At 37.6% G+C, this 21,285-nt stretch overlaps 1 protein-coding gene and 1 pseudogene across 2 annotated transcripts in view; one reads left to right on the top strand and one right to left on the bottom strand.

Moving 5' to 3' along the window:
* The window catches only part of RAB6A (RAB6A, member RAS oncogene family), a 91,228-nt gene that overhangs the window by 32,868 nt on the left and 37,075 nt on the right, over positions 1 to 21,285 (top strand). For both annotated transcript variants that reach the window (XM_044258572.1, XM_044258571.1), the window contains exon 2: positions 19,627 to 19,685. In XM_044258572.1, coding sequence (XP_044114507.1) covers positions 19,627 to 19,685 — 59 coding nt within the window. The remainder of the gene's footprint in view (positions 1 to 19,626; positions 19,686 to 21,285) is intronic.
* LOC122912600 lies at positions 8,665 to 9,817 on the bottom strand (annotated as a pseudogene).

A 21,285-nucleotide genomic window follows, 5' to 3' on the forward strand; every position in this document is an offset into this window, starting at 1 on the left:
TAAGCACCTGCCTTCCGCTCAGGTCATGATCCTGGGTCCTGGGATCCAGGCTCACATCAGGCTCCTTGCTCAGCAGGCAGCCTTCTTCTTCCTCTGCCTGCCTTTCCTGCTTGTGCACATTTGGCTCTCCTTCTCACAAATAAAATCTTTAAACAAAACAAAAACAAAAGATGTTTTTCTTATTTATTTATTTGAGAGAGCAAAGTGGGGGAAGAGCAGAGGGAGAAGGACAAGCAGCAGACTCCGTGCTGAATATGGAGCCCATCCACATTCCCCTAGGGGCTCAATCCCATGACCTAACCTGAAATCGACCTAACCTGAAATCGTAAGATTTCAGTTGCTCAGTTGACAAAGGCCACCTACATGTCCTGAGTCTGCTTAAGATCTTAAGATTTTCTTTCTCCCGGGGAGCCTGGGTGGCTCAGTGGGTTAAGCCTCTGCCTTCGGCTCGGGTCATGATCTCAGGGTCCTGGGATTGAGTCCCGCATCGGGCGCTCTGCTCAGTGGAGAGCCTGCTTCCCCCTCTCTCTCTGCCTGCCTCTCTGCCTACTTGTGATTTCTCTGTGTGTCAAACAAATAAATAAAATCTTAAAAAAAAAAAAAAAGATTTTCTTTCTCCCTTTCCCTCAGCCCCTTCTCTCTTTCTCTGTCTCTCTTTCCCCCCTAAAAATAAATAAATAAATAAGAAGTATATTATTTCCAAACACTTAGGGTTTTTCTGGTTTTCTTCATATTTTTCTTTTTTATTCTAACTGTACTGTAATAAGATAATATATATTCAGTATTTTTAATTTTTTGAGACTTTTTTGTGTTCCATGTCATCAATTTTATTATTATTAATATTTTTTAAAGATTTTATTTCTTTATTTGACAGACAGAGAACACAAGTTAGCAGAGAGGCAGGCAGAGAGACGGGGAAGCAGGCTCCCTGCCAAGCAGAGAGCCTGATGCGGGGCTTGATCCCAGGACCCTGGGATCATGACCTGAGCTGAAGGCAGACACCTAAGGACTGAGCCACCCAGGTGCCTCCCCCCATTGTTTTTTTTTAATTGAACCATTTATCATCTTCAAGTGTTTCATTTCTTTTTTTTTTAAGATTTTATTTATCATTTAACAGAGATCACAAGGCAGATACTTAACCGACTGAGCCACCCAGGCACCCTGTTTTTCGATTTTTTTAAATAAGGAAAATTTCATTGAACTACAACAGGTAAAATATACAAATAATATGTATAGCTTAAATGAGAAAATTTGCTAGTTGACTTGAATATTGCCATACTTAATGAAAGTTCTTTCTGTAAATTAGTAAATTTGGCCTTCTGATTTTAAAACCTCAGTGTCTATCCTGAGCTTTATTATGGAGTATGTTCTATGAGCCTTATCTCCACATTTAGAAGGACATAAGACTGCTGCTTTAGCTTGTTGTATGCTAGACTCTGGGCTGCCTTAGTAATGGATGCTGTGTACTTGGTAAAGTTTCTGTTCATTGGTTAATTCAGTGCTGGACAGGATGGATACGAGTCTAGATAGCCATGAACAAGATGAAATTCCTATTCTGCAGTTTACTATTTGTAATTTGGAAGAAATAAACTAGTAAATAAGGCACAAACAAGATAATTTGAGTTAAGTATTTCTTAAATTGCCAATTTTTCTTATTTTTCCCCCATAAGAAGAGTGGATCATGCTTTTTCTTACATTAAATTTCTGCACTTAGACTTAATTAAGACTTGTGTAAAGTTAATGCTGGTAAAATGAATCTTATGCTAGTACTTAGTTTGAACTTTCCACTGGACTGTTCCTTGATGGTACAGATAATTTCCAACTCATCTTTTTATTCTTATGATACATTCAAAGATGGATGATCACTTTGTTGTAGGAATACTATAAAAGCTGTGCTGCCGTCTAAAATACTTACAGAAATAAAATCTTAGGTTGAAAGTAATTTTGAGAGGTAATATAGTTGTGTTGTGTGGTTTTTTTTTTTTTTTTTTTTCAGGTAGAACCCCATCTGATACTGAATTTATAAGTTTGTAATTAACCAGGAAAGAAAAGTTTCACAAAATTAGTTTATATGAGCAAAATCTCAGAGGTTCCAAGGTACATGTTATGCTTGAAGAATAATTAATAGCCTTTCATCATTGTCAGAGGGAAGTTTGTTTGGCAAGGGTAGGTTATGAGTGCAGAAGGTTTGGTTCCAGTTTGATTGTAAAAGTTCTTGAATTCCTGCTAAAGGATTTTGAACTTTACCTTATGGATAGTGAGGAGCCTTGGAAGGTTTTATAAATTAAGAAAAGATATCTCCAGCAGTATAGAGGCTGGACACTTTGAACAGTGCTTTCTTCTCTTGTTCATTCTCTTGTATGTGTGCATGTTTGTCTCTTTCAGAGGAATGTGAACTCCCTTTGGTGTGTGCCTTCATAATTTTTTGTTCTTATCCCCCAACCTCCATGTTCCCTAGTACTTAGTAGTTTTGGTATGAAGTGAGAAATAAATAATAGCATTAAAATATTTGTTTACTTTTTATTTATCTTTGGTAGGATTAGCAAGTCCTTACGTTTTTGTATCTTTCCTGTCTTCATCTTTTGGTTTTTTAAGTTTTTAATTGCTTTTAGTTAACATACAATGTTACATTAGTTTCAAGTGTACAAATAGTGATTCAGCGGTTCCATACATCACCCAGTGTTTGTTTCTTTCTCTTTTTTTAAGTTTTTATTTTAATTCTCTGTTTTCATCTCTTATGTTGCAAATATTTTTGTTTGTTTGTTTTTTACTCTGGGCGTTTCCATTTCATCATCCTGGAAACTCGTACTATAGGTTTTATGCCTCTCACATAAATATTATTATAAAGATAAAGCACCTTTATTAAAAACTACTTTTGAGCTACAGATGTGAAACTACTGATTTCAACAAATATTCTACACAAACTCATAATCCCCATTTTTGAGTTATGTTTGTAAAAGTGTAACTGTAGTTGTCTTTTTTTTTTTTTTAACTTTAAGAGAAACAAAATCTTTATTCAATTTAGGTTGTTAGAGAAAGGCCAATAGATTTATTGAACTTTAGTGTTGCTGACTAGGTTAGCTACATTGAAGTAGCATTATCTTGATTAATTGATTCTCTGGTGTCTATGTTTATGTAAACTCTACCCCACAATGTGGGGCTGGAACTACCCACCCTGAGATCCAGTCACATGCTATGCAAGCTGAGCTCTCTCTCTCAAAATACCTTTTTGTACTACCATACTAACCCTTCCTGTGATGATATGAGATGATAAAATGTGTATATGGCGAAATGAAGTGAGGAGATTGATGTATTCAGTGTAACAGAGCATTAAGCTACTATTGACCTCCTGATGGTATGTCAGGAGGATCATCTGCTTCTGCAATGCAGTTGACATTAGGTAACTCAAATGGCAGAAAATGAAACCATAGATAAAGTGGTACATAACAAAATTAACCATTTTAACTGTTTGTAAATATATGTTTCAGTGGCATTAAATATATTCAGAGTTGTGTAACCATCGCCACAGTTTTAGAACATTTTCATCATACCTCTAAAACAAACTCCCGTGTCCCTTAGCCATCACCACCCAATTCCCCTACTGTCCCTTATCCTGAAGCAACCACTGATCTCTCTGTCTCAGTGTAATTGCCTATCATAGATGTTTCATAGAAATGGAATCCTATCTTATGTGGTCTTTTGTGACTGGCTTCTTTCACTTAGTATAGTATTTTCTTTTCTTTTTTTCTTTTTTTTTTTTTTAAGATTCTATTTATTTATTTAACAGAAATAGAGATCACAAGTAGGTAGAGAGGCAGGCAGAGAGAGAGGGGGAAGCAGGCTCCCTGCTGAGCAGAGAGCCCAACATGTGGCTCGATCCCAGGACCCTGAGATCATGACCTGAGCCGAAGGCAGAGGCTCTAACCCACAGAGCCACCCAGGCGCCCCAGTAAGGTATTTTCAAGATTCGTCCTTATGACATGTATCATACTTTGTTCCTTTTTTTGGCTGAATAGTACTCCATTGAATGGATATACTGCATTTTGTTTCATTCATCGGATAATGGACATTTGGCATCTGTTTTTTGGTTATTATGAATATTGCATACCATATATTATATATTTTCATTATCATTCAGTCAGATTATTTTTTTTTAATTTTGTTTTTTTAAGATTTTTTATTTTATTTATTTGAGAGAGAGAGACAGTGAGAGAGAGCATGAGCGAGGAGAAGGTCAGAGGGAGAAACAGACTCCCCATGGAGCTGGGAGCCTGATGTGGGACTCGATCCCGGGACTCCAGGATCACGCCCTGAGCCGGAGGCAGTCGTTTAACCAACTGTGCCACCCAGGCGTCCCCAGTCAGATTATTTTTAAATTTCCTTTGTGATTTCTTTTTGAACACCTAGGTTATAAGAACATTACTTTATTTCCAAACACTTTGGGACTTTCTAAGTATCTTAGTTAAAATTTCTTGTTCAGTTTCACCAAGGGCAGAAAACACATACACTATATGATTTTACACCTCTAAATTTGTTGATCTTGTTTAGTGACTTGTTTTCAATTAGGAAATACCTAAATTTTAGATTCATGTAGGGTTATCTTCACTCTTCAGTTGAAATCTTAGATTGTTACAAAGAGGACTACCTTCTGCAATGCTTTCTAAGAATTGTTTATGTTCACTAAGCATATCCAGTCATATTAACCACTTTATATGTCTTAACCATTCCTTGATACAGAATTATTATTATGCTTATTTTATAGATGAAACTGGGGCACAGAAAGATTAAGCTACAAATTATATTGGTGGTAAAATGTGGACTGGAAAACAGGCAAATCCATAGGGTAGAAAGATTAATGGTTGCTTGGGATGAGGGTTTTTAGGGATTTACTGCTAATGGATATGGGATTTTTTTGGAGTAATGAAAATGTTTTGGAATTAGGGTAATGGTTGCATAACTTTGTGAATATATTACAAACCACTGCATTTTGCTTTTTAGAGGGGTGAATTTTATGGTATGTGAATTGAAAGGGTCCGTAGACAAAAGGACGAGACTGATAAAAAGCGAAGGTCAAACAAAGCTTTATTTTGCACCAAGCATCAAGAATCAAACCAACCGGCCAGGGCCCTCTCCTGCAAAGAGGTGACCCCTCCCAGTCTCACAGACTAAGTTTTATAGAGTAAAGACCATGTGGTTGAGCCTAGCCATACACAGGTGGACAATTGAATTACATTCTACCCATGATAGTCATCTAATTCAGCCTATGACCTTGGCTAGAATTGACGCCTTTGTCTGGTGTCCAAAAGGCGGGGCTCACACTCCTTGGCGGGTAATACGTCCGCTTTCCCTTGATTGGACGTTTCCACCTGGCCTGGCTCATCCTTGGCGGGTAGGGAGGTAATACATGCACTTTCACGGATTGGACGTTTCCACCTGGCCAGACTCATCCTTGTATGTGGGCTCCATTATCAGGGGCTCGTCGGTCATATTTCACCAGTTCTGTTTCTAAGCGCTTTTCTCCTGGGGGGAAGGGGCAGGTCCAATCTAAGTTTACTGCATAAACAACAAAATGGCTTGCTCTGGCTAAGTAGGCCCTTACATAAATTATATCTCAATTTTTTTAAAAAGGAATAACTGGGATTCCAACCCAGAAACTGCTTCTTCAAATATTGCTTATTCACTCAGTAATAGCTTTTTTTGGTTGGGACAGTTTCAATATTAGAAGTAAAATCTCATCAGAAAGACTGTAATTTAGAGTTACAGTCTTTTATGGCTCATTATTATTGGCTTATTATTTATGGCTTATTATTGCAGATGTTCTTTTCTGGTTTGGTTTTAAAGAATTCACATACCCCCATGTAGAAATGGAGCTATATATTTAAATTTATTTCATTTTAGATGCATTCTAGATAAGATTAAAAAAATAAATAAAGCTGTACAAGTAAGCCCTCTTATATAGAATAGCTCATGGTCCTTGCTAGAGACTTGTGATGCCATTTGCTTTCTTATAGCTAGCTAACCTCAACTTCCAACCTCAGCTTTAAAAAGTCATTTTTTTCTGGGAAGTTTTTCCTGACCTTCCAGCCATCTAGAAGACTCTTCCCTTCCCACCCACAACATTCTGTGCATACTTCTACTGTACTTTTTTTTTTTTTTTAATAACCTCTACTCCTAATGTGGGGCTCAAACTCATGACCCCCCAAGCCTGAGAGCCTCATACTCTACCGACTGAGCCAGTCAGGTGCCCCACTTCTATATTTTTTATCACACTGCAGTAATTTTTTCTGTCTCCCCCACCTAAACTGAACGGGGACTGTGTTTTTTTTTTTTTTTTTTTTTTAATCTCAGCATTTGCATCATCCCTGGTATTTATTATGTGCTCATTAAAATGAAGAAATATGAATATGATCTTTTCTTATATTTGCTTTGGACTACAAATAAAAGATACAGTCCTACCATTTGGATTAGATTTCATTCCTAAATTGTTTGCCATGGCTGTCAGTAGAGTAAAATGGAATAGGAGTCCCACTGAGATCATTGTCCTGCCTGTTCTTTAGAGAATTATGAGAGTATATAGTATTTTGCAGATGGTCTCATTTCAGAACTTATTTTATAAATGTTGAAATTGGGCTAGAATTTTTATTTTGTTTCTGGAGGGGGGATTAAGGGGGCATTTAAGTGATATTGTAATTTTTAGAGATTACTTACAAATACATGCATCAGAATGGGATATTATAACATTTCATTGTAGTCTGCTAATCTGAAGTAAGCTATTTAGAGAGTTATCTTTTGAGTGAATATATACCTTTTTGTATTTAGAACTTTTTAAAAAAGATTTATTTGTTTATTTGATAGGAGTCTGGGTGGCTCTCTGAGTTAAGCAGCTGTCTTCAGCTCAGGTCATGATCCCAGGGTCCTGAAATTGAGTCCATCTGGCCCCCTGTGCAGTGGGGAGTCTGCTTCCCTCTCCCTCTGCTGTTTCCCCCTGCTTGTGCTCTTTTTCTCTCTCTTTGTGAAATAAATAAATTGAAATCTTTTTTTTAAAGATTTATTTGAGAGAGCAAGCATGCACGTGTGTATCCACATGTGTGCAGGGATTTTAGATGTACTTTTTCTTCATTATGGATGATGAATATTTTTGCTTTAGCAAAATTTTAATGAATTTATAGCTTTTTTTCTAAACCTCTGCAATTGTTAGTTTATTAGTACCATCCGGGACTCAGATGTTCAGTATTCCTGAAATTACATAAACAAATGCAAATAGAAAGAATCCAAGTCAAAATTATACAGCAAAACAGCACTCCATCACAGAAGCGTGTAAAATTACAAGAACAGTATTTTAAAACACTGGCACTTTAAGAGAACAATAATCTCAAAAAACCACAAAATTGCCACATTGTTCCCTAAACTGCTATGCAGACAAACATGAGTCTAATGAATGGGTTAGGGGTTTTGTAAAGAAAAATCAAATTCAAATCAGGTAACTCATACTGAAATATAAAGTTTCAAGTGTCTTCTTCCCTCAGGTCTGTTTGACTTATCTAAAGGAGCAAACTATAATATAGGAAAATACACCTGATTTTATTTTATTTATTTATTTTTTAATACACCTGATTTTAAATGCGGCATACATTTTATAAGTTAGGCCCAATTAATTAAAAATACCTTTAATGAAAGTCAAGTTTCCTAAGAAATCCATATTCAGTAAATAGGAGAAAACATTTACAGCTAGCCCTTTTTTTTCCCCAGAGCCTTTGCTGGCATTGTCAACAAAAAATTTAATATGGCAGTCTTTTTTTTGTTTTTTAAAGATTTTATTTATTTATTTGACAGAGAGAAATCACAAGTAGGTGGAGAGGCAGGCAGAGAGAGAGAGAGAGAGAGAGGGAAGCAGGCCCCCTGCTGAGCAGAGAGCCCGATGCGGGACTCGATCCCAGGACCCTGAGATCATGACCTGAGCTGAAGGCAGCGGCTTAACCCACTGAGCCGCCCAGGCGCCCAATAGGGCAGTCTTATAGTTTAAGTTCATGCTTTTGGGGATATATTCTCAGGTCGTCTTTAATGTGGGGACTGCAACTGTAACTGCCATTACATGGTAATGGGAGTTAAAGGATGTAGAGTCCTTATGTAAAGATTAGAACATACTTTTCTTTTAGTCCTTCAAGGACAGACTTTTCAAACTGTTTGATTCTCCTAATCCCATGGTGTGACTAGACTCGTTACTCTTCACTTTATAAACATTCCTGGGCTATGTGAGATCTGGTATCAATTGATCAAGTTTTGAGTTTCAGTTCTGGGTGAAAACTGTCTCAATTCAACTTTTATTACCCTCCTCATGAGTATGCAGGGTGCAGACAAAAGCTTTTTATGAGCTAACTATATGGAAAGATAAACACTGTAGTAATCCATGTGATCCAAAATGGACAAAAGCAAAAGACTAGTGTCCCCTCAAGAAGAAAAATTTCAGACCTATGAAAAGGACAACAATACTAATAAAAAAAAAAAAATTGTGGGGCACCTGGGTGGCTCAGTGGGATAAGCCGCTGCCTTCATCTCAGGTCATGATCTCAGGGTCCTGGGATCGAGTCCCGCATCGGGCTCTCTGCTCAGCAGGGAGCCTGCTTCCTCCTCTCTCTCTGCCTGCCTCTCTGCCTACTTGTGATCTCTCTCTGTCAAATAAATAAATAAAATCTTTAAAAAAAAATTGTATTTACTTAGAAGCATTCAGAAAGTCAACAAAACAGCTGCAACTTTTTTTTTTTTTGCAATTACAGAGTGGTATTCAATTAGTAGAACAACAGTTATTTCGTAGAAGCTGCATCAGAGACAACTGAAGATGAAAAATTACCATCCCCGTATATAACTAATTTGTGCTGTGCACCCAGAAGAACCTGCTTTAAGTTTCCATGCCAATTTACAATCCCCATACTGTACCAGGCAAGGTTAGTGGCTGTTGAAAATATCACCAGGACAGGGCTATCTAAAGACACATTCTTTTGTGTGTTAACTATACAAAAAAAGACACTGTACAGTTTAAAAACAAATCTTATACAGCCTTACATTTCAATTTTTTTCTTTAAAAGGAATGAGTTGTGTGTAGGGGGTTTAAATGCTTTATAGACAAGAAAAAAAGCTGCACTAGAACCAACTTACTCATCATCTTCTTCGTCTTCATCTTCCTCCTCCTCATCCTCTTCATCTTCCTTATCCTCCTTTTCCTTCTTTTTCTTGCTCTTTCCAGCCTTGACCAATCCTTTTTTTTTTTTTTTTTGCTGCATCAGGCTTTTCCTTTAGCTCGGTATGCAGCAATATCCTTTTCATATTTTTCCTTCAGCTTAGAAGCCTTCTTTTCATAAGGCTGCTTGTCATCTGCAGCAGTGTTATTCCACATTTCTCCCAGTTTCTTTCCAACATAACCAGTGTATAGGCCAGGATGTTCTCCTTTGGTTTTTGGGCGATACTCAGAACAAAACAAGAAAAAGGCCAACAGAGGCCTCTTGGGTGCATTGGGATCCTTGAACTTCCTTTTCGTTTTCCCTTTAGAGGGAATTTAAGTTTTCATTTCTCTTTCATAATGGGCCTTGTCCTCCTTTGCCATGTCTTCACATTTTCCTTCTTTTTAGCAGACATTGTCTTCCACCTTTCTGAGCACTTCTTAGAAAAATCAGAGAAGTTGACTGAAGCATTTGGGTGCTGCTTTTTGTGCTCCTCTCGTTAAGTTTGCACAAAGAATGCATATGATGATGACATTTTGCCTCTCAGCTTTTAAGGATCTCCTTTGCCCATGTTTAATTATTTTCCTCAGCGAGGCACAGAGTCACCCAGTGTCCGGCTGGCTCTCCCTTGCCTTGGCTCTGTCTCTGTGGAGCCACTGTACTGCAATGGCTGTGAGAGCAGGAGCCAGAAGCAGCCTCCTCATTCTCTCCGCTCTGTAGCTATAGCTTTTTTTTTAAAAAACAACTTGATGGCACTAAGATTTCTGTAGCAATCTGAATAGGTATCGAGCCCCGCATCAGGCTCTCTGCTCTGCGGAGAGCTTGCTTCCTCCTCTCTCTTCCTGCCTGCCTCTCTGCCTACTTGTGATCTGTCTGTCAAGTAAATAAATAAAATCTTAAAAAAAAAAATCAAACAGACAGAACTATCACAGATCAGAGGAAACACAGGAAATGGGAAAACTAAATACAATGTGGCACCTGGACTGCATCCTGGAGAAAGGAGATTAATGAAAAACTAGTAAAATCCAAATAATGTCTAGAGTTTGGGTATAAATATTAATATACCAATATCAGTTTCTCGGTTTGGGTAAAGTTACCATAGTAATACAAGATGCTAAAAAGGGATAAACTAGTTAAGGGGTAAATGGAACTATACAATGTTTGCAATTTTTCTGTAAATTTAAAATTAAACCAAAATAAAAAGTTTATCAACAAAGGTAAAGCATATATATACGATCCCTAAAAACTTTCAGGGGCACCTGACTGGCTCAGTCTGTAGAATATATGATTTTTTTTTTTTTAGATTATTTATTTATTTCAGAGAGAGAGAGAGAGAGATCACAAGCGGCAGAGAGACGGGGAAGCAGGCTCACTGCTGAGCAGAGAGCCCGATGCAGGGCTCGATCCCAGAACCTTGAGATCATGACCTGAGCCGAAGGCAGAGACTTTAACCCACTGAGCCACCCAGGCACCCCATCTGTTTGATTTTTTAACAGTTCTTGAGGCCAGATTTGCTTAAGAATATCACCCCAGTTTGGGTTTGTCTGTTTTTTTTCTCATGTTTAGACTGCAACTTTGACAATATAACAAGGTAAATAAAACCCTCATACAGGTATACACTTTTTACTTAAAATAACATACATATAATGAAGCATTTTACCCTTTTAAGCTTTATTTTATTTTATTATTTTTTAATGTTTTTAAGATTTTATCTGTTTTAGGGGGGTTCCTGGGTGGCTCAGTTGGTTAAGCGGCTGCCTTCAGCTCAGGTCATGATTCCAGGGTCCTGGGATCAAGCCCTGCATCAGGCTCCCTGCTCAGCAGAGAGCCTGGTTCTTTCTCCCCCTCTCACTCTCCTTACTTGTGCTCTCTCTCTGTCAAACAAATAAATTATTTTTATATATATATATATATATATATTTAAGATTTATTTATTTATTTATTTGACAGATAGAGATCACAAATAGGCAGAGGCAGGCAGAGAGAAAGGGGGGGAAGCAGGCTCCCTGCTGAACAGATAGCCGGATGCAGGGCTCGATCCCAGGACCCCGAGATCACGACCTGAGCCAAAGGCAGAGGCTTAACCCACTGAGTCACCCAGGTGCCCCATAGTAATATTTTAAAGCCAATCCCAGAAATCCTATCAATAACTGTTATAGCGACTAGCCTATAAGAAGACAATGGAGAGGGGTGCCTGGGTGGCTCAGAGGGTTAAAGCCTCTGCCTTCGGCTCAGGTCATGATCCCAGGGTCCTGGGATCGAGCCCCGCATCGGGCTCTCTGTTCAGCGGGAAGCCTGGTTCCTCCTCTCTCTCTCTGCCTGCCTCTCTGCCTACTTGAGATCTCTGTCTGTCAAATAAATAAATAAAATCTTTAATAAAAAATTATACAGTTCAGTGAGTATTGACAGTGCAACCATCACCACAAAATAAAGAACATATCCATCATCCCTAAAAGATTCCTTACTTTGTCTGCTAACCCTAGGAAACCACTGATCTGCCGTTTTGTTGGCTTGTTTTAAAGGTATATGAATAATGAATAAAACAATTTTTAAATAGGCTTTATTTTTTAGAATAGTTTGGTTTACAGAAAAACTGAAAAAGTAGTATAGTTCCTGTAAACAAACCTGTACCCAATTGTTCCTATTACTGACATATTTGTTAATATTGTACATTTTTCATAATTAACAAACCAATATTGTATGTTATTAAGTAAAATCCATAATTAATTTAGATTTCCTTAGTTTTTCCCAGTGTCCTTTGTTCCAGGATTCTGTCAGATACCCTATTTTCTTAGTTTTATGTCTTCTTAGGCTCCTCTCGGCTGAGACAATTTCTCAGATTTTTTTTTAGAAGATTTTATTTATTTATTTGACAGAGAGAGGGAGATCACAAGTAGGCAGAGCAGCAGGTGGGGGGGGTGAGGGGGCGGTATGAAGCAGGCTCCGCGCTGAGCAGAGAGCCCAATGCAGGGCCTGATCCCAGGACCCTGAGACCATGACCTGAGCTGAAGGCAGAGGCTCAGCGCACTGAGCCACCCAGATGCCCTGTTTCTCAGATTTTTAATGGCTTTGACAGTTGGAGTAGTACTGGTCAAGTATTTTCTAGGATGCTTCCGCAGTGGAATTTGTCTGTTCTTTTTCTATATGGTTAGACTGGGGTTATGGGTTTTTGAAACTGATCTGTTCTATGTAAAGAAAAATATCTTAAAAAGTAGAGTAACCTTACTTCTTAAGGCTGCAGTGACTCTTTGAGTGATTTTGAGAGTAAAAAAATCATCCTGAAACACTGTGCAGTATCTGGCATAATACAAATAATATAATGAAAAAAGAGCCCTGGACACACCTGGGCTTAGTCAGTTGAGCATCTGACTCGTAGTTACAGCTAAGGTCATGCTCTCAGGGTCTTGAGATTGAGTCCCACCTTGGGCATTGTACTCAGCAGGAAGCCTGCTAAAGGTTCTGTCTCTTTCCCCTCTCCCTGCTTGTGTGCTCATGTGCTCGCTCACTCTCTCGCTCTCTCTCTCAAATAAATAAATCTTAAAAAAGAGCCCTGGACTAAGCATAAATGCCTTTTTAAAGTATATCTTGAAAGCACTTTTTGGGTTTTGCTTGCTTCATAGAGACTCTTCATTAAAGTTTTTTGAATCCCTTTAAACAATAACAACAAAGACATTTACTCATACCTTCTTAAGTTATTCTTAAATATTTCTTTCTCTCTTTTTTTTTAATTTTATTTATTTATTTGAGAGAAAGAGCAAGTAGCAGAGAGAGAAGGAGAAGCAGACTCCCTGCTGAGGCAAGGCACCTGGCAGGCTCCATCCCAGGACCCGGGGATCATGAACTGAGCTGAAGGCAGGCGCTTAACTGACTGAACCATCCAGGCAACATCTTAAATATTTCTCTAAAATAGGGGTTCCTGGGTGGTTCAGTTGGTTAAGTGTCTGCCTTTGGCTCAGATCCTGATGCCAGGGACCTGGGATCAAGTCCCACGTCGAACTCCCGTTGAACTCCCTGGTTGGTGGAGAGCCTGCTTCTGCTCCCTCTTCAGCTCCCCCTGCTTGTGTACTCTCTGTCTGTGTCAAATAAATACATAAAAATATTATTAAAAGAGCTATATTTCTACAAAATAAACTTATTTAGGCCTTAGATCTTAACAGCAGTTGTAGAGACAAATTACCCAGAATTAGGATTGATTCCAGGTTCTGTTTTTACCAATGAAGAGTTTTTATAAGGGTTGGCAGTAAGGAAATAGAGCTACCTTGAGATTTCTCTGAAATCTTCCTTGCTGCCATATCACTTAGAAAATTTCACTTTTTGGGGCACCTGGGTGGCTCAGTGGGTTTAGCCTCTGCCTTCGGCTCAGGTCATGGTCTCAGGGTCCTGGGATCAAGCCCCGCATCGGGCTCTCTGCTGAGTAGGGATCCTGCTTCCCCGACACCTCTGCCTGCCTCTATGCCTGCTTGTGATCTCCCTCTCTCTATCAAATAAATAAATAAAATCTTTAAAAAAATTTTTTTTTCACTTTTTCAGGTTGTGTTGCATGAATTCCATCCCAGTGCTATTTTTCTCTGTTGCTAGCAAAATTAAAGCTTTTCTTTAAACAAGAATTGGCAGAAAAGAATTAGATCTCTACTTAATTTTTGGGAAGGTTAGGGATTAAGAGGAAAGCATTTGTTACCTAAAGCATTTGTGATACTTTAATAGTGTCATTATAGTGTAGATGTTTGGGAAAAAAATGTTAATTTCATATTGGAAAGCTGTTTAATATTTTTTAAAAATTTGTAGTTAATTTTCTTAGAATGTCCTTGAGGTGGTGCTAATGTGAGAAAATTAAAATGGTCAGTTTTCAGGCCCTTTTGTTGGGGGATAAGATAGGCGAAAAAGTATTTGTCTCACAGGGATAGAGATGTTTATTAACAGCCTTGAAATTTTTTTTTGTTTGTTTATTTCTGGATCCTGTTCTGTTTCACTGATTGTCTCTAAGCAAATACCATACTATTTGGATTACTGCAGTTTCATGGTAAATTTTGAGATTGACTATGGTAGAATCTTAAAAATTATTCATTGTTTTCAGGATTGTTTTAACTATTCTAGATCCTTTGCATTTTCATATGAACTTCAGAACCATCTTGTCATTTGCTGGTTTTCAGAGGCTGTTGGGATTATGATTGAGATTATGTTAAAATTGTAAATTGGAGAGAATTGATATCTCAGTATTGATTACTTTTAAACTAGTATATGCTATTATATTTATTTAGATTTTCTTGATATCCCCTTAACAGAGTGTTTTGTTTTTCAAGGTAGAGTTTTTACACATCTTGTTTGTTAAATTTATTCCCAGTTGTTTTATATTTTCTGTTGTTACCACAAGTGTAGTTTGAAATGTCTGGTTTTCTGTTTGCTTCTAGTATTAGAGAAATACAGTTGATTTTTGTATATCAAACTTCTGTACTGAGACCTTACCAAATTTACTAGTTGTATTCTTTTTTTTTTTTTTTTTTTTTAAGTAATCTCCACCCCCAGTGTTGAGCCCGGTGCGGGGCTTGAACTCAACAACCCTGAGGTTAAGACCTGAGCTGAGGTCAAGAGTCTTGACACTTAACCAGCTGAGCTACCCAGATGCCCCTAGTTTTAGTAGATTTTTAAAATTGTGTCTTAGTATTTTTTTTTAAAGATTTTATTTATTCATTTGACAGACAGAGATCACAAGTAGGCAGAGAGGCAGGCAGAGAGAGGAGGAAGCAGGCTCCCTGCCTGCTGAGCAGAGAGCCGGATGCGGGGCTGGATCCCAGGACCCTGAAATCATGACCTGAGCCGAAGGCAGAGTTTTTTTGTTTTTTTTTTTTAAAGATTATTTATTGATTTATTTGACACACAGAGAGAGAGAGAGATCATAAGTAGGCAGAGAGGCAGGCAGAGAGAAGGGGGAAGCAGGCTCACTGCTGAGCAGAGAGCCGGATGCCGGGCTGGATCCCAGGACCCTGAGATCATGACCTGAGCCGAAGGCAGAGACTTAACCCACTGAGCCACCCAGGCACCCCATGTGTCTTAGGATTCTTTTGCACGACTAGTCATGTCATCAGTGAAAGAAACAATATCATTTTGTGTGCCTTTTATTTCTTTTTCTTAGCATTATTGCACTGGCTAAGACCACCAGTACTCACGCTGAATAGAAGTGGTAGATTGGACATCCTTGCTTTCTTCCCCCATTCCTTGGAGGAAACCAGTTAGAGTTTAGCACTATGTATGATGTTAATTAACCATAGATTTCTTTGTAAGTGCTCTTTATCTGATTGTTGCCATCTCCTTTCCTGGTTTGCTAGTTTGCTTTGAGTTTTCATCATGAATCTGGTGAGTTTTGTCACATACTTCATCTGAGTATATTGAGATGAACTTTAGGATTTTCTTTTTTATTCTGTTAACATTTGGATTATATTAATTGATTTTGTATGAAGTATTAACCTTTTATTCCTGGGATAATCCCTACTTATGAGGTATCTTTGTATATACATATGGATTTGGGAGCCCCTGGGTGGTGCAGTTGGTTAAGCCTCGACTCTTGATTATGGCTCAGGTTGTGATCTCAGGGTGGTGAGATCAAGCTCCGCTGTGGGCTGTGCTATGCACAGTTTTCTTAAGACTGTCTCTCCCCCTCACCCCTACCCCCACTCATGCACACAGTCTCTCTCTAAAATAAATACTCTTTTATATGTGGATATTTTTTTTTTAAAGATTTTATTTGTTTATTTGACAGACAGAGATTACAAGTAGACAGAGAGGCAGGCAGAGAGAGAGAGAGAGGGAAGCAGGCTCCCTGCTGAGCAGAGAGCCCGATGCGGGACTCGATCCCAGGACTCTGAGATCATGACCTGAGCCGAAGGCAGCGGCTTAACCCACTGAGCCACCCAGGCGCCCTATATGTGGATTTGATTCGCTAATACTTTGTTAAGGAATTTTGAGTCTTGTGTTGATGAGAGATACTGATCCATAACTTTGATTTTTTTTGTAATGTTAGGGTTATGCTCATCCCATGTCATGATTGGAAAGTGTTCTTGTTCTCTTCTTTCAAAAAAAGAGTTTATGTAAGATCGGTCCTATTCCCTTAAATGATTTTTAAAAAATATTTTATTTATTTATTTGACAGATAGAGATCACAAGTAGGCTGAGAGGTAGGCAGAGAGGGAGAGAGGGGCAAGCAGCCTCCCTGCTGAGCAGAGAGCCTGATTCGGGGCTGGATCCCAGGACCCTGGGATCATGACCTGAGCCGGAGGTCAGAGGCTTTAACCCAGTGAGCCACCCAGGCATTCCCCCTTAAATAATTAATTAGAGTTTTCTTTGTTGGGGGATTTTTATGCCCTTCCGTTTTAAACTTTTTTGTTTCTTCGTATTTAAAGTGTGTCTCTCTCAGAAAGCAAATATTTGTGTCTTCTTATCGTATCTTATATTCTTATTCTGAAAATCTTGCCTTTTAATTGAATTTTTATTTTTTTTCTTTTTAAGGATTTTTTTTTTTAAGATTTTATTTATTTATTTGACAGAGAGAAATCACAAGTAGACAGAGAGGCAGGCAGAGAGAGAGAGAGGGAAGCAGGCTCCCTGCTGAGCAGAGAGCCCGATGCGGGACTCGATCCCAGGACTCTGAGATCATGACCTGAGCCGAAGGCAGCGGCTTAACCCACTGAGCCACCCAGGCGCCCTTTTTTCTTTTTTTTTTAATACAGAAAGGGAAGCACACGCAGACAGAAGAACCAGGAGAGGGAGGAGGAGAAGCAGGTTCCCCGCTGAGCAAGGAGCCAGATGTGGGGCTCAGTCTCAGGACTGTGGGATCACCATCTAAGCTGAAGGCAGTCGCTTAACCTAGCCACCCAGGCATCCCTTAATTGGAGTTTTTAAATCTACTATTCATATATTATATAAATTGATAGGGCTGGATTTGGGTTTGTCTCATTTGATTTTTGTTTTTTTTTTTGTTTGTTTTTTAAATATTTTTATTTATTTATTTGACAGAGAGATCACAAGTAGTACCTTACAACAGTGTAACTGTATTTATGTCCCTGTTTTTTGTGTTACAGTTGTCATATATTACATTCTCTGTTGTAAATTATAATATGTTATCATTTTTACTTTAAACATGTATGTAAATTTTTAATTTTGTTTCTTAAGAGATTTTGTTTATTTGAGAGAGAGAGAGCGAGATGAGCCAGGGTAGGGGCAGAGAGAAGAGGGAAAGGCATACTCCCTTCTGAGTAGGGAGCCTGACTCTGGGCTTGATCCCAGGACCCTGAGATCATGACCTGAACTGAAACCGAGAGTTAGACACTTAAATGACTATGCCACCCAGGTGCCCCTGGAGCTTATAATCTTTTAGGAAGAACAACATATATCAAATCATTATAAGTTTGCATACTATTTTACATTAGGTTTGAGGTTAACAAGAGCAGTATATTTACCAGGACTCCATATTGAATCATATTTAAAAATGCTTAGGGGTAGCTGGCTGGCTTAGTCAGTAGAGCATGCAACTCTTGATCTGGGGGTTGTGAGTTCAAGCCCCACATTGGGTGTAGAGATTACGATCTTTTAAAGTAAGATGCTTAATAATTTTTAATCTTTTGAATAAAAACTTTTAACAAGCTATTTTATATTTCTTTATTATGTATTTTATATAGCCTTTTATCCACCACTATTTCCCCCTCTGTGAAATGCATATTGCCTTTTATCTCCTCAGATTTTTATATTTACTTTTTACAGATCAAGTCATTGTTGAAAATAGTAGTATGGGAGGGGTGTGTGGCTCAGTGGGTTATGTATAATTAATATAATAACAATATCTATAATAATATATAATTATATATAACATAGCAATAATTAATATAATTTATTAATAAATAATATATCGTTTATATAAGTAATATAAAAATATATTTATATATAAATATATTTAAATATATTAAATATATATATTATATAATATTAATATATTAATTATATAATATATTATATAATTAATACAATATAATTAATTATATTAACCATAAAATTAATATAATATAATTATATATAATATATTATATAATTAATATTAATATATTAATAATAATTATATATTATATTATATTAAAATATATAATAAATATAATAATATAAATAATATAATGATATATAAGATTATATATAATATGATATAATTATGTATATCATACCACCCATATATAATTAATGTTGGTATATGTTTTCTGAAAATTTTTTATATATAAAAATATGTACTTAAAAGTAAAACTCGAGAACCATTCACAGAAAGCCAGGAAAAATATACATACTACTCTTTTGTTTTTTCTTTTTCTTTTTTTTTTTTTTTTTTAAAGATTTTATTTATCCATTTGACAGACAGAGATCACACGTAGGCAGAGAGGCAGGCAGAGAGAGAGGGGAGTAGACTCCCCACCAAATAGAGAGCCCAGTGCGGGGCTCGATCCCAGGACCCCGAGATCATGACCCGAACTGAAGGCAGAGGCCCAACCCACTGAGCCACCCAGGCGCCCTCATACTATAATTAAAAAAAAAAAATTATTTATTTATTTGACAGGAGATCACAAGTTGGCAGAGAGGCAGGCAGAGAGAGAGGGGGAGGCAGGCTCCCAGCTGAGCAGGGAGCTGGATGTGGGGCTTGATCCCAGGATTCTGAGATTATGACCTGAGCCAAAGGCAGAGAAGGCTTAACCCACTGAGCTACCCAGGTGCCCCCATTTTACTCTTTTTTTTTTTTTTTTTTAAGATTTTATTTATTTATTTGACAGACAGAGATCACAAGTAGGCTGGGGAGCGGGGTGGTGGGGGGAAGCAGGCTCCCTGCCAAGTAGAGAGCCTGATGCGGGGCTCTATCTCAGGACCCTAGAATCATGACCCGAGCCGAAGGCAGAGGCTTTAACCTACTGAGCCACCCAGGCCCCCCCGCTTTTACTCTTTTATGTGAAAAAGATAGTGAGCATTTCTTTAAAAAATGAAAACTATACGTACTATTTACTAATAAATTCATAGTTCAACTGTTGCTATGTAAAGAGGCTTTTTCTCAAGTCCAATCCTAGTTCTTTTTGTTAGGGCCCAAGTAGTATCTGCTTGGCCTTTTGTGAATTAGAGATGTCAACATAATTGATTATTTCCCTCCATCGTTTCATTTTCCTCAGCTCTTTCACTAAATAAAACTCTCTACCTGTGCTCTTAATTTGAGTGATTGTTATCTCTTATTAAAGAAAAGTGTTTCAACAAGCTAGGGGCTATATGTTTCTAAATTATTATTAGTAGAACCATTGCAAATATTTCCCAGTGACTTTAATTGTTCTCTGTAGAAAAATCACTTGAGAACCCAGTGTAATATGTTAACTGAGTGAATCTTTCCTCCTTTTCATTTCAGTTGGAAAGACATCCTTGATCACCAGATTCATGTATGACAGTTTTGACAACACCTATCAGGTAGGTATTTTATTTTTGCTAATTCAGTAGTTGTTTCTGTTTTGTGTTAGAAGTATTATTTAAGGTCTTTTTAAAAATATGCTTATTTACATAAAAGCACTTTCTGTCATCTGTAAAATGCTGTATAAATACCAAGTATAGCTGATTTTGCTCCTAGTCCTCAATCTTTGCACTTGATTTCTTTATTTCCTCTCCCAAAGTCCATTGAAAGATAATCACTGATTACCATCTGGGATTGAAGTAGGAGTGATTGTAGATATTCTCTTATGTGGTTCAAGCCTAGGATTCTGTGACCTTTTGATCTATACTTAAAGTCAAGAATAAATGAATGATGTAATTAGAAATCTTTAACAGAAGGAGATTTGGGATTTTCACAAAAATGTGGAAATTAAACAGTACATTCCCAAATAATCAGTGAGTCAAGGAAAAAAAAAACCTCAAGAAATTTAGGAAATACTTGGAGACAAATGGAATGAAAAAAAAACAAAACAAAAAAACCACAACATACCAAAATTTATAGGATACAGCTAAAGCAGTGCTATAGGGAAAAGAAGAAATACATTAAATCAATAATTTAACCTTCTACCTTAAGAAACTAGAAAATTAAACTAAACCTAAAACAAGCAAAAGACACATGACAAAGAATTTTATATCCAACACACAGGACTCTTAAAATCACGTAATAGTAAAGAACTACTAATTTTGATAAGTTTTGATAGATGTGTACACCTGCAAAACTATCACCACCATCAAGATTAGGGACCTTCTTATCATCCCAAAAGGAATTTGTCTTAATTAAACCTTTTACTAAAAACCATAAAGATCATAGAACAGAAATGACTGATATATATAAATCTGACATTTTGGGAAAGTTACTTCTTAAAAAGCTAATTAGTATATACTGTATATATTTTATTATCATTCTTTAGAATATTTCAGAAATGGTTTAACCACCTGATGACATGAAAAGAGCAGATTTAGAAATGAAAAAGAGTTCAGTCAGGGACGCCTGGGTGGCTCAGTTGGTTAAGCAGCTGCCTTCGGCTCAGGTCATGATCCCAGGGTCCTGGGATCGAATCCCACATCGGGCTCCTTGCTCGGCAGGGAGCCTGCTTCTCCCTCTGCCTCTGCCTGCCTCTTTGTCTGCCTGTGCTCGCTCGCTCTCTCTCCCTCTGTCTCTGGCAAATAAATAAATAAAATCTTAAAAAAAAAAAAAAAAGAAAAAGAGTTCAGTCAGTAAGAATGCTTCAGTTTCTTCTGGACTCTATTAGGTCAAATATCCCAGATTTTCTAGGTCTCTGCAACTCTATGGCCTATAGGCTTCACCGAGAGGACCTTCTCTTGTATATGGTGTCTTGATTCTGAGCAGTGCTCTGTCTCTTCTCATCAGAAGAGCTACAAATGCCAGTTTCAGAGATTTAACAGAAGGATTGATGTCTTTGAGCCACATGTGGAAAATTCCTGAAAAGTATAAGCTCAGATCTTTGGGAGTAGAACCGCTATCATGAGCTAAAAAATCTGAACTAGGGTCAGGGTCTTAGGCTAAAAGACTTTTTAGCTGGAGTCTTTTTAGAGTTCTCTGGGTGTTTCTAAAGGATTT

Source organism: Neovison vison, chromosome 7 (assembly GCF_020171115.1).
Source record: "Neovison vison isolate M4711 chromosome 7, ASM_NN_V1, whole genome shotgun sequence".
Lineage (NCBI taxonomy): Eukaryota > Metazoa > Chordata > Mammalia > Carnivora > Mustelidae > Neogale > Neogale vison.